General features: G+C 36.6%; 2 protein-coding genes across 3 annotated transcripts in view; both read right to left on the minus strand.

Annotated features, from left to right (window-relative positions):
- The window catches only part of LOC105157376 (phytochrome-associated serine/threonine-protein phosphatase), a 6544-nt gene extending 2291 nt beyond the window's left edge, over window positions 1-4253 (minus strand). Inside the window, exons 1-5 of one of the 2 annotated variants that reach the window (XR_002286788.1) lie at window positions 3863-4253; window positions 2215-2361; window positions 2071-2138; window positions 1320-1377; window positions 3-105 (exon numbers count right to left, since the gene is read on the minus strand). Coding sequence is in view for 1 of the 2 variants with exons in the window: in XM_011073786.2 (XP_011072088.1) it covers window positions 1-105; window positions 1320-1377; window positions 2071-2138; window positions 2215-2361; window positions 3863-3943 (459 nt within the window). In the remaining variant the exon portion in view is untranslated. Of the gene's footprint in view, window positions 106-1319; window positions 1378-2070; window positions 2139-2214; window positions 2362-3862 lie in introns of both variants that reach the window. The other variant, XM_011073786.2, reaches the window with a different exon arrangement.
- The window catches only part of LOC105157377 (beta-galactosidase 10), a gene marked incomplete in the record, with an annotated part of 8637 nt that continues 611 nt past the window's right edge, over window positions 4787-12812 (minus strand). Inside the window, 17 exon segments of the mRNA XM_020692734.1 lie at window positions 4787-5129; window positions 5230-5566; window positions 5811-6022; window positions 6139-6249; window positions 6785-6892; window positions 7847-7956; window positions 8074-8183; window positions 8500-8708; window positions 9171-9335; window positions 9895-10013; window positions 10142-10229; window positions 10381-10486; window positions 10957-11045; window positions 11359-11502; window positions 12295-12387; window positions 12490-12556; window positions 12754-12791. Coding sequence (XP_020548393.1) covers window positions 5019-5129; window positions 5230-5566; window positions 5811-6022; window positions 6139-6249; window positions 6785-6892; window positions 7847-7956; window positions 8074-8183; window positions 8500-8708; window positions 9171-9335; window positions 9895-10013; window positions 10142-10229; window positions 10381-10486; window positions 10957-11045; window positions 11359-11502; window positions 12295-12387; window positions 12490-12556; window positions 12754-12791 — 2217 coding nt within the window.

Raw genomic sequence — 12812 nt, forward strand, 5'->3', positions numbered from 1 at the left:
ATCAATAATTGCTGACAGAGTTAGATAGTCAAAAACATCAGTGCAATAACGCCAAGCATTAGCATTCCCATACTTCCTTTGACATTCATCATAGAATCCGTAAACCTACCAAGACAAGCAAGTATAAATGTATTAGCAGTCATGAGGATGATCTTGTCATAAATCATGGTTGCCCTTTTAGTGAGGCTAAAGATGAGAAAATCTCACCAACCTGCCCAACAATTTTCATCCAAAGGAAGGTAAATGCATTCAAGGTCACGATAAAACCACATTTATCATAACCATAAAAATCAGAGAAGTAAGATCAAGACACAATAAAAACTCTTAAGGTTCTGAGCAAAATGTTGCAGTAACATTAAGGAGTGTATGGCATTTAAGAATAAGAACGCTCAAGTAATAAGGCAAAGCCTCACAACTGAAGACCAAATACTATGAGATATTTTATGATCTCCTCCAAGGGATCCAGCTAAAATTCTGGGCAAACAGTTGCAAACAATTAAAAAAAAAAAGTAAATCTCACCAAGTTCACAAACATCGCAAAAAGGATCAAAAAAGTCAAAAGTAAGCATAAAGAGCCTTCAGAGTTCTAATATAGAGAAAGGCCTTCATTGTGAGAAGACACCATATGAAAACATAGCAAAAAATGTTTTAAGTTTGGCTTCGCATGAGATGACAAAGAGCACTATCTACTTTCAAATGAGGCCTACCAATTCTCAGAACCCACTAGGTTAGTAATGATAGAAATAGCAATTATATTCTTCAGTGACTTTCCGACTGCCTAGTCTGCATAACAGCCACAATTACAAATTATGCAATGTTTCTCAAAATGCCCTGCTAACCAAATTTAAGAAGTAATGCATGAATTAATCATCTCCATGAATATCCATGTTCTGTAAATCATATGATTCTGCCAGCCTGTCACACGCAGCAACAGGTGAAGCACCTCCCTCGAAGAGGGGATATGAACTTATGAGATGAAATGCTAGGTCTGAAACTAGAGGACAAATAAAAAGAGTGAAAAAGATATGCGTTCCATAGAATATACAATTTCAAAAAAGTAAAATCTTTGGCGGCATGACCCACCAACCCAAAAGAAAAAAATGAAAGAACTCACATTTTTCTCTAGTCTATTTCAATCTGCACACTTAAGAAAACAGTCATGTAAAGATATGATGTTTGCTGCTTCACCATAATTAGTTGTCTGCGTGATCAATGACCTAATTTTCATGTATAATTGCAGTCCATTTACAACTTGCTACTTTCTTCCAGCAACTAGTGTGACTAAAGACATAATTAATATAGATTACAACACTGGTTACCTGTGTTAGTTGCCTGCTTTCATGATTTCCACGTAGAAGAGTAATGTTAGCAGGGTATCTGCAAGCATATTCAAAAATTGACATAAATAACTAGCCGAAAGGGGCAGGTCAGCCAGAAACCATCTAAAATTGTGGCTCCAGTGGCAACCGGATTAGAAACGTTTATACCCACAAATTGTATCTTCTCCATCTTACACACCCTCAACCCTTAAGCTATCAAAAAGTATATTTAGATATAATAAAAAAGTAAAAAGTGGAAAGGAAAGTTATAGTTGTTAAGTGAAATAATGTGTCATATGTAGAATTTTCTGTATTTCTGTAACAGTAGATTGTGAAACTAAGCGACCAACAGACTTAAATGGTCAATGATTTTTCTTTTTGGGAATGAACTAAACAGGAAGAATTGAGTTTGACTTTGATATTTGAAACAGAAATAGACATAATGTACTAGTGAAGAAAAACTTAAAATTAACTCAACCTTCAACTATCATCTAATGATAGTAAATGCAGTTAATAGAAGATCAGAGCTCAGGTCCACGGACCATATTTTTGCTGGCATGTGCTCCCCCAAGTTCCACATAAAATTGGTGGAGCCAAAAATTCATGGTTTGTGGTTTGTCTATCCTTTTTTCCATCATATTTGTTGTATGCCAAGGCACTTTGATAGAAAAGGAGAGGTGAACTGACTAAAATAAATGCGTAAATGCATATACAAAGGATAATAAACAAAATCTCTCTACATTTGGCATACCTTGCTTTGAGAAGTAGAAGGATGGTAAAAACTTCTAGACTATTATAACCACGATCAACAAAATCTCCCTGCCAGCAGAAGGTGCAATTACGATAGATGTAAAGGAAGAAATAGACACATGACAAATCACTTTACGCAATTTACCATAAAAATGTAATTTGTCTCTGGTACATGACCTCCAGTCTGGAAAAGTTTCATTAGATCATGAAACTGTCCATGGATATCCCCACAAACCGTGACTGGGCTGTTCACAGGCTGAACATTTGACTCCTCAATCAAAATCTCTTTTACCTGAATAACAGAGGACCAGATCAAATTTAAGAACAAATGAACAACAAAACATCCATAAGAGAGAAGAAAGAGAGAGTGGGTATACTAGGAACTTAAGAAAGTAGGAATTTGGAGAATATAAAGGAAGTATCATCAAACAACTAAAAATAGTGTGCAAAGGATTAAGCTACAGGCGTGATCAGGAAACCACTTACCCTGAATCAGCAATAGTCTAGCCTCTCGAGATAACTACTTAAAAAGACAAGCAAGGAAGAACCCGAGCTAATAATGCAAGTCATGGATCAAATATGAAGATCAACATTCCACACCCAAAACCCGGTTGGCCTCAGCCACTAGTACAAGCAAATACTGTTTAAGGCAGAAAGTGTACTACATAGCCAACCTCCAATTATATTGGAGCCTAAGGAAAAGGGATGAGATTGAGTGGCTAGCAGACATCACATGTTGCACGGGAATTACAGAGACCCGCTATAATTTGATGTATAACAGCTAAAACTATTAAGTTATAACCATCTGCCTCACGGCAAGGAAGACCACAAAATACATATGCACTATCCCATATCTAAAAATTTTGCAGCAAGCATGTTCAGATAAGCTATATTTACAATTTAGTTCTACGCTAAGTCAAATGAAGAAAATTTATGGATCTCCATGTGGAGGCAAGAAAACAAGCGCTTGAGTCATTACCAAATTGAAGAAAATGATGGAGTGGGCGAAGGTTTGTACAAGCCCCCTGCCCCACTTACTCTAAATAGTTGTTTGGCTGTTCCACATCATTTGACAACCATCTATATATGAGTATGATGAAGAAAAAGTAGCAGATTATGTTTAGCTTTCAAATTATTTGCATTAATCCAGAAAAGAAAATGTGGAAAATGAAAAAGATCTAGATCATCCAGACTAGATGCCATGACTTTGATAATGCCGTGGATGCTATACTAACAAGATGCCAAGACCCAGTAATCCAAGTATGTGACAAGAAAGAGCAGCTGCTGTACAGAACCAAAGATGCAACAGCAAAGTAGAATATTGAGGCTCACATCTGCCCAACTAACATCTTACTCAATTCTTTGTAGAACCGAAAAATGGAGATTCACAAAGAATTAAGTTTACTAGACATGCTACCAGGAAATAAACCTAGAAAAAAGTCCCATCTGCTACAAAACCCTCAAGAATTTGTTGGAAAGGTAACGTTCATAAAACCCTAAGTACACTCTTGGGAAAGTTTCACCAAGAACCCAACGCGCCCGCTCCGGCCCACAAAAAGAAATTAACAGGGATAAGAAAAAAAAACCCGAAGCAAAAGGCTAAAATTAAAAGAAAAGGAAAGAAAAGTCTTAAAGGCAAAAAACCCTAACTCCCAAAACCAAAATGCAGGGGTAAAGGTGTTCTCCCGATTGATTGCTTTCGTTTCTTAAAATAAGATTCATGTATTATCTAGGAAAATTGGAAAAGAAGGATGGAAATCAAAGAAAAGAAAAAGGGAAGAAGAAGTAGATACGTATTCGCAGAGAAGCTGAAGCTCGTCTTCAGACAAGTGCTGGCCGTCTTTCACCTTTGATATCCACTGGTCCAAATCCATTGCGTTGGCTTATACCAATTAACAACAGAGATTGAGTCGACTCTTGGAAGAATGTGTGTTTATGTATGTATGAGCAGAAGTAAAATCAGATAGTCGTGGAGTGGATGGATGGGAGAGGGAGAGGGAGAGGGAGAGGGAGAAGGAGAAAGGGGGGACAGTGTGGGCAGAGCGGAGAAATCTGTGGAGACAAGATATTAAGAGAGATTGAGAGCAGAGCAGAGCAGACTTCTTCGACCCTTTCCTTCTTCCCCTTCTCTTTTTTCACTATATATTTTCTTCTCAATCCAAAAACTAAATATGAAAATACATTCTCAACTCTTTCTCATCTCATATACAACATTTTTCTTTCTATTTATAAATTACTTTTTTTTTTTTATCTGTCTGAGCAGTAGTGAGTTTTCCAAGTCTATTGTCTTAATTTCAACACTTCCTCTTATACCCTTCTCCTCCTCTGCTTACCATTCAAAATAAAATCACACACGGCTTATCTTTATTATTATGGGGCGTGTGTGTGTGTATTTGAGGGGTTGAGTTTAGGTATCAGTAGTACAGTAATGGGCTTGGATGAAATCAAGTGCTTTAGAGGCCCAATAACGAGGCACAAGAACTTCACTTCTATTCTCTTACCAAACCAGGATAGTAGCTGAGGAGGAGTGAGTATTCGGCATAAATTTAGTGAAGAAAGGCAAAAACAATCATCTCTTAGGCAGTACATGGTTTATATTGTTTACTACGCGTCACAATTCCTCTAAATTTCTGAATAACTAATGCAATATATACAAGACTTGGACTGTTTTTGGTCATATATACTTTAGATATATACAAATTGAACTGGACCGTGTGCAAGTTTAATGGTATGCGCTCCACAATCATTCTATTATAAAATCCACTCTGAATGTACTTCCTTTTCTTACATTAACTGACAGAGACGTATATCAAAATTTGAGACGAAAAAGTTGAAGAAACATCAAACAGGCAGGAGCCAGGAAATGAGGAATCCTGCTAACATTCTCTTTTACAACAAGAGTGTAGGAACATGTGCGCAAATTAGATGTAGGATCCATAACTCAGCCTCTCAGCTACACACTAACTCAACAGCAAGTTTCTTCACCAAACTGGGACACAGGTGCATGTCAAAATTCTCTTGGCTTAGTTCCACTTGGCAATCATTTTTATTTAGGCATACCTGTAGAGCAACATTAACAAGTATAAGCTTTATATTCATCACTCTTATATTATGGACTGGTTTAACAACATTTGACAACTTTGAAACAACATAATGTTACCTTTTCAACCATGGAGACGGAATTAGGATCATGGCACTTTCCCACTTTGTACGATCCACAAGTTCCTTCAGGATCTCCAAAACTGGCAAATTTGACACCTGAAATTTGAGTGCTCATGGGACATTTCAACCTTACAATTGCCTTGTTTTTGTTATCTCCATTTGTGCTTTTTTGCAAGTTTTCAAGGTCAAAGGAAGGATGATCTTCAGAGATATGCACGCAAACACTTGAGACTTTTCTTTTTGAGAAGTGAATTTTAGTAGGATTTCCACCTTTCTCCTCAAAGATCACCAAGGTATTTCCTGACGGTTTGAACCAAGATCTGGGAACATGGTACCTAGTCATCAAAGAAATAACACAACACAACATTTAATTAAATGCACCCTTTTTTTTGGGGCGTAATCCACTTCCAAATTAACGTAAAGTAATCAAGCATAACAATTCATCAAGCAAGTTGGCAGATGATATAACTGCACTGAGTTTCAGGAAGCTAGATGTAAGCAGTTTGCACAATTGTAAGCTTTCAATGAGGACATCAAACACAACTGAAAATACTCTACAGTTTAGGCATATGATCTTACCATCTTTGTGTTGGTTCCCCACAGCCCGTGTTACATTTGTTAGGGATAAATTTGCCTCTATAGTCACATTGCTGAACACATTTTTCATGCTTAGAGGCTTTTCTAGACCAGTACCTTCCAATTTCATTTCCATTTAACCAAGCCAGACCTTTCCCCATGTGGATCATATCAAGCCCAACAGGGTCTTGCCCAGGTGGAGAATCGACAACGGCCTGCATACACAAGTATTTTTTATGATTTAACATTAGTAATTCCTCAATGTACAAGTCATGTAAAAAGCAATAATCATTAGCTCATTGTTACAAAGAGAAGTTCCAAAGATTCTTACCTTATACCATGTGAGGGGCTGATGTTTAGGTGGTTCTGAAGTTGATACCCAGTTTACAGAATTTAAACTATCTGTATCATAAATCCTTAAGTGTTCTCCTTGCAATCCAATCTGAAAATAGAATATTAATTAATATAGTCACAGAAAATATATCTCAGTCAAGACCTATCACTCACCCTAATTGTTTGAGCACACTGTTCAACCACTAATTTGAGCTCGGACCCTCTAAAACACAGCAAACATAGCTTGAAAAGTAACCTATCCCTTAGTAGTCCTTTTTACATTAATCAGGATACTCTCTCACTTCCATATTTGTCGTAACATTGACATCCTAGTGCATCTTGTTACGATTGCACCAAACCACTTATCTATTACAATCTTACAAAACATAGCGTTTGACCTAGGAGACCAACTTTCATGATAGGATCCCATGAGTATATACGTTGGTCAATTAATATGCTAGATTAGACAACACTAGGAATAAGAAATTAAATGGAAACAGCTACATTTTTAAGAAACTACAACTGTGTAGAGAAAAGCAAACAGGAAGAATAATCAAAACAGCATAAATTGATAACTCAAGAGTTGGTGAATTGGTAACAGTAAATGCTTATGAAAAGATATCAAGATCATAAAAGAGAGAAACCTTGTAGGTCCATGTACTATTGGACAAGTCCACCGTGCCCCTCTTCATCCCTAAAATCCTGACACTGGTTGGACCAGCTCCAACCCACTCATAAAATGCTCCTGCATTCTAGAATTCAACAAAAGTTAGTCTAAGAGGTAGATTAAGAAAAATACAAGTATTTACACTTGCTTAGAGAAATAGAACATAAATAAATTCTCAACAAAAATACCAACTTATGATGTAGTACACAACTTAAGTGAAAGTCTACCATATAGCTGGTATTGTGCTTGGATACGGTACTGGTTGATTCATACTTTAAGAAGTAACAGGAGCTCCACTCAGCCTTATTCCATGGTAGGAGCCCTTGATCTAACATTATTTATAACATATAATTGAGAAGTTGCATCAACAATTATTCTCCTCAAACTCTATATGTATATTAACGGCACTATTCAAAGCATGGAAGGCCCAATATTAATTGCCTAATTCTCTGCTACTAGAAATCCTTCTATTTCTCCATCAAAAAAGAATCTTTCCATTTCAGTTAGATGTCATCCAGAGTTTACTTAGAATCAAATTTTGACTTCAGCAGGTACAGATCCACACATTTTAACTCCCCCTTCACTTTCTGAGATTGCATACTGTCACTTGTGTGCTGTAAAGTGGACTTCTGAAGCATAGCTTAAATGCTTAAACTGTTCAAGGGAGAACTATGGGATTCAACTATGTGGATGAGCTCCTCTCATTGACCTAGGGATGCCTGAGAATATTTTACTGTTTCATTTGCATTAGTCTAGTTCAGTAAACATGTTTCTGATAAACCTTAGTCTGGAAAAATGTTTGCCTCATAAAGATTAAAAAGATTGGAAAAAGGGTGTAATGTTTGTTCATTTGAAAGGTTTGCTTAATTTAAAATGTCAAACTTAGGAATGTGACAATAAACTATATCCTGACTAATACCTAACTAAAACAGAGACTCATGGTGCCCCAGCTTAACCTGTCATCTAAATGCCAGGCATATAAGCAAACCGGAGATTCTAGAAAACATCTGAACTGAAAATGAAGCAAAGTATAAAATACCTGCAGACCGACAGTCATGCTTAATAAAGCAATTTCATTCTTCCCAGCCTTGAGAGAGATGGGACTTTTAAATTTGAAGGGTGAAACTGTGCCATTTCCAGATGCACTAGCTGAAAACAGAAACATAGAATTGTATTAAACGTTCAGGTTAAAATGGACCAGCTCCTCTATCAACAAAAAATATGCCTGCATTATCGGAAGCAGGAAATAAGAGACTAAAAGATAACCTTGAAGCTTCTGATTGATAAAAACATGCATAGCATGGCCCTTTGATTCAACTACAAGCACTGGATTTGTACCGTTTCGGAAGAACTCTTCAGTTTCATCAACAAGTAAGCTATCATGGAAAAGATTCTGTGAGAGTTTTCTTCAAATGCAAACTTACATGAATTGCACATCATATTGTTTCTTGCATGATATCTAAAACATTTTTGGCAGTAAACCATTCCATTCAACCCCAAGTATTGAGCTGCTTATGTCTTTGATAAAACTAAACTCTCATCAAGAGGTAAACTATCATAGAAGAAAAATGATGATCTAAAGTCAGTCTAAAAAGTGAATAATGTCAAGGAAATAAAAGTGCACAGGTAACACAAGATAAAATGCTTGAAGTAATATAATACATTTCTATGATAACTAAACCAAACACGAACCTTGTTGTGTACCAGAGGTAATCTGTAGTATCTTTCGTAGTGTTAATGTGATCCACCAGGCCATTTTTAGTAAAATCAGCATCACCCCAAATTCCAGCTTTCTCCTTGAACACATTCCATTGAAGACCTTTCAAGTCTTTACTTGGTGATGTAGTTGATGGCAGCAAATCTATTGGTATCATCTCAACCACGGACGTTTGAGAACCAACCTGTTAAATATTAAAAAAAAATGAAAACAACAGCCTAAACTACTTAAACAAGAAATAAAAGAAATGGTCAAGAACCATTACTACCAAATTAGATACAGACAGAAACAGCTAACTCTAACTTGACTCCTGTGAGCTTTTTTCATATTTGCTTCCTCCAGACAAGCACATGAAATTTAATAAGATCACATCCAAGAATGAACTCAAAAAAACTAAAAGAATAGATTCTCTTCTTTCAGATAAACCAAAGGTCTAGCTCCAGAGGCACAAGGAAGGCAAATTCCTACTTTTTATACAAACCTCAGAACTTAGTAACTGAATTATGTATAAAGCATGAGTATATCTAAATTTATTGTGGTAATCAGGTCCCTAGACTTAACATAACTAGATACTAAGCGATTCTATTGTCATGGAAGAAACTGGATCACATAAACTTTACATGCAAGCCAAAAGATTAATAGTTACCTTTGCTGTGTTGAAAACTACACTTTTGCAGTCTGGTAGAATGCTAACAGACCATGCTGGCAGGTAATATGATGTGTTTAGGAACACAACCGTTTTGTCATTTTTATCATCCATATTAGCAATAAAGGCAGCACAAGCTCCTGATGAATCTTCATAGACATCAGCCTACAGAAAAGTGTGTATTCTGTAAATGATGAAAGAACTATTTGAAAAGAATATTAAACAATCATGAGCCTCGAATTAAAGGCAAAGCCAGCATGTCTAAATATACTGAGCAAAATGAGGTGCTCCTGAAATATGGGCTATAATGAAGTCTCTCCACACCCATTACAACCAATTGCACATGCACTTCGGCTCAAAGGAAATTTAGCTCATATCTGAGTATCAACTAGAAGTATATTTAAGATTCTTACCCACCTCAAATAGATTAAACGTTTAGGAGTTGCGCTTATTTGACAGATAGGCAACTTTTTATAAGTCCCTCATACAAATTTCAAGTTTCTCAACCTTATTTTAAGTGATTGGCTCATATTCTTTAGCATCAAGGATATGCAAATTACTAAAGAGATCTGAAACTTTGATTTCATAACAGGCAATATCATTTGTCATGATCTTCATGATTACATCCTCAGGCTTTCAAAACCCTTGATCACACATTGAAAGCGAAACCAAGCAAATACACGTGAAAAAATTGGGGCTTAAAGTCTAAAGGACCAGGGTTCACCTCCTGTAAGGGGCCTAGTGACAGAGAGGTTGGTTCTCCATTCAGCAACACATGCTCACATAACTTTATAGATCTATGAAGCTCTTTAAGATGGCCCCATTTTGGACATCTAGCTATTCCTGGAATTCACATAAGACATGTTAGAGATACAGCAAGAAAGACGCTAGAAGAATTTATATTTGAACTGCAGCCCTTTCAGTAATTCAAACCAAGAATGTAAGGTACTAAAAAGAATGTCAAGATATACCATATTCATCGATTGGTGCATCATAGTCATAACTTGTGGTAATGAATGGTCCACCTGAAGTGCGCCCAAAGTTTGTGCCACCATGATACTAAAAGGAAAATAAGATTCAAGTAAAAAGAGAAGTAGCAAAATGCAATATTTAACTGCTGACAAAGTTCATTTACTTCTGCTCTTTTCCATGGTAGATTGAGGGCTTGTGAGGGCCTATTCAGAAAAAGATCAAAGAAAGAACAGCATACCATGTAATAGTTTTGTAGGCTTCCTCCTTTCTGGAAGAATCGAGCGACCGAAAAAGCAACATCTTCAGGAGGCCTGTGAGGGTCACTTGCTCCAAATGTTTTAAACCTGATATTTTCAAAGCTGAAGGCATGAGTAGCAGCAGTTTAATTTGACTACATCACTATAACCCTTGAAATTTTTACCAGATAAAACCTTTGAGGACTTAATCCCATTCTGATTTCAACATGTAACATTAAATAAGTTAAAACGATGTACCCACCCCCTTGCCCCGAAACATTATTGGCCATTGATTTGACAGCCATTACTGGTAACTTAAAATCAACTCCTCAAATGTTTTCTTCGCATGTCCTTTTAGCTTTTCTTAAATGCATTTAAGTCTATGCAACAAGCCAGTCTGATAGACAGACAAGAAATGCATAGGACTGCTATACGGACTTCTCCGTTGTCCTTGTGATGAGAAATCATTTGATTACATATAAAAGTCGAGATGAAAGTTATAAACTAATAATACAAACATATAAAGTCAAGATGAACAATCGGAGGATATAAATCAAAAGTGCAGCGACTTAACATACCATCCAGGCCAGTTTTCAGTCCAAAATTTAGGCTTGTGTGGTGAGATTGGTTTGAAGGTGTCGCAGTAAAATGAATTGCATGTGTCAATCTAAAAGAAAGAAAATAGTCAACAAGTCAAGCTAAGATGAAGAAAACACAGAAATTAGCAAAAGGTGATAACAAAGAGAAAAAACAATGTTTTCAGTACTTAGTGACGCAAATGCATCATGGACAAGGATAACATCGAAAAATTATTAACTTAAGAAAGAGCAAAAATCTGAAAGCGGGAGTCTTTATTTAAGAATGATGATATAGGGCACAATATAATGGTGAAAAGTTCACCACAGTAGCAGCACCTTTATTTTGATGCGATAGCTAGTGACCAAGTCAGTGAGAATTGGGCAAAAATGATGAGTGCTTACCACAGTATCAGGAGGGTCAAACTGCTGGCACATAATCCAAGGTACACCAGTGTTCTGAGAAACAGCCATGTTAGCTGCCCAAAGAGCATACCTTTTCCCCCCTTCTCCATAAGCCGACTCATAGAATCCATATTCATTTTCCACCTGCAGTTCGATAAAACAATAAGATAGAATGTATCAGTCACCTTGATAACAAGCAATAAGAACTTCCACACGAAAAAAGAAGAACTAATGCAGAGGATCTGATCGAGTATTATTAGCTGGGAGTTCAAAACTAACTCTCAGGCACTTATAGACTTCTACATGCTCCCTTTGCAAATCACACTTGAATTCAAGCTCAGTGAAACAGTTTGCATCTCGAACTGTTGAAACAGACCTGGTGTGACTACAACCCTTGCTGATGATTATTTGCAAATATAGCAGTTATCTGGTATGGACTAATACTGTTTTTGACTGAGGCATTTCATTTTCAGATCAGGTTCTCACCTAAAACTTCCAAGTAGATATGTATCTAGTATTGTGTGCTCTGGACAACTTTAGCTGTTTTAATTCGACTCTTGATCCTCCATGATACATCATTAAGAGGAAAATGTAACAGATAAGAAACCACTGAAATGGAAACAAGAAGTTGTCTTAAGGCAGCAAAAGCTTTAAGGGTTCCTCCTCCATGACTAAAAAGATTTAAACTAATCCACACAGAGAAAAGCTGCATAACTGACTGCCGATAATAAAGCATAGATCAAAGAAGGATTGCCAATTACATCAAAAGGAACATCGAACATAATATCCTGTATATGAGATTTTGGCAGTAGACAAGATCACCAAGATATCCATCGACATATGTCCATTATAGTGTTAAATATTATGAATTGTTAGGTAGTAGCATGCAAAATGATTAGATAAGGTGGATACGTCTTTTAAAGAGCAGAGACTTGCCTGTGCCAAGATGATAGGACCTCCCTGTGATGCAAAAAGCTTCTCTTTCTTCATCATGTTCACAATGAATGTCATGAACTTCTTCATGTAATACTGGATTTCCAACCACCAATTCAAACACGTAAAGCTTAAAAGACTTGCAGCGTTAATTATTCAATTAGTAAATTTTAAAAAGAACAGAGTAAATGCATGAACCTTGAAAGGTTCACTATCAGTTCGAAAGACAGTTCCTGGAACGTAGTGCAACCAAACAGGTACGCCACTGCATAGACAATTTACTCATTAGACAATAGGTCTTCAAGATGAACCATTTCTACAAGTAATGAAATAGAGGCGCCCAAAAAAAATTTGTATAATGTGTTGTTGCATACAAGCACATATCCAAAGAAGGGAAGTTCAAATAAAAGTGATGAGAGTGGTGTAGCAAAGCCTAGTAAAAAGCATACGAATACGACATACCCAAAGTTCCATTCTGCAGCCACGAATGGGCCAATTCGGAGGATCATATCCAGCCTGCT

Source organism: Sesamum indicum, linkage group LG3 (genome assembly GCF_000512975.1).
Source record: "Sesamum indicum cultivar Zhongzhi No. 13 linkage group LG3, S_indicum_v1.0, whole genome shotgun sequence".
NCBI lineage: Eukaryota > Viridiplantae > Streptophyta > Magnoliopsida > Lamiales > Pedaliaceae > Sesamum > Sesamum indicum.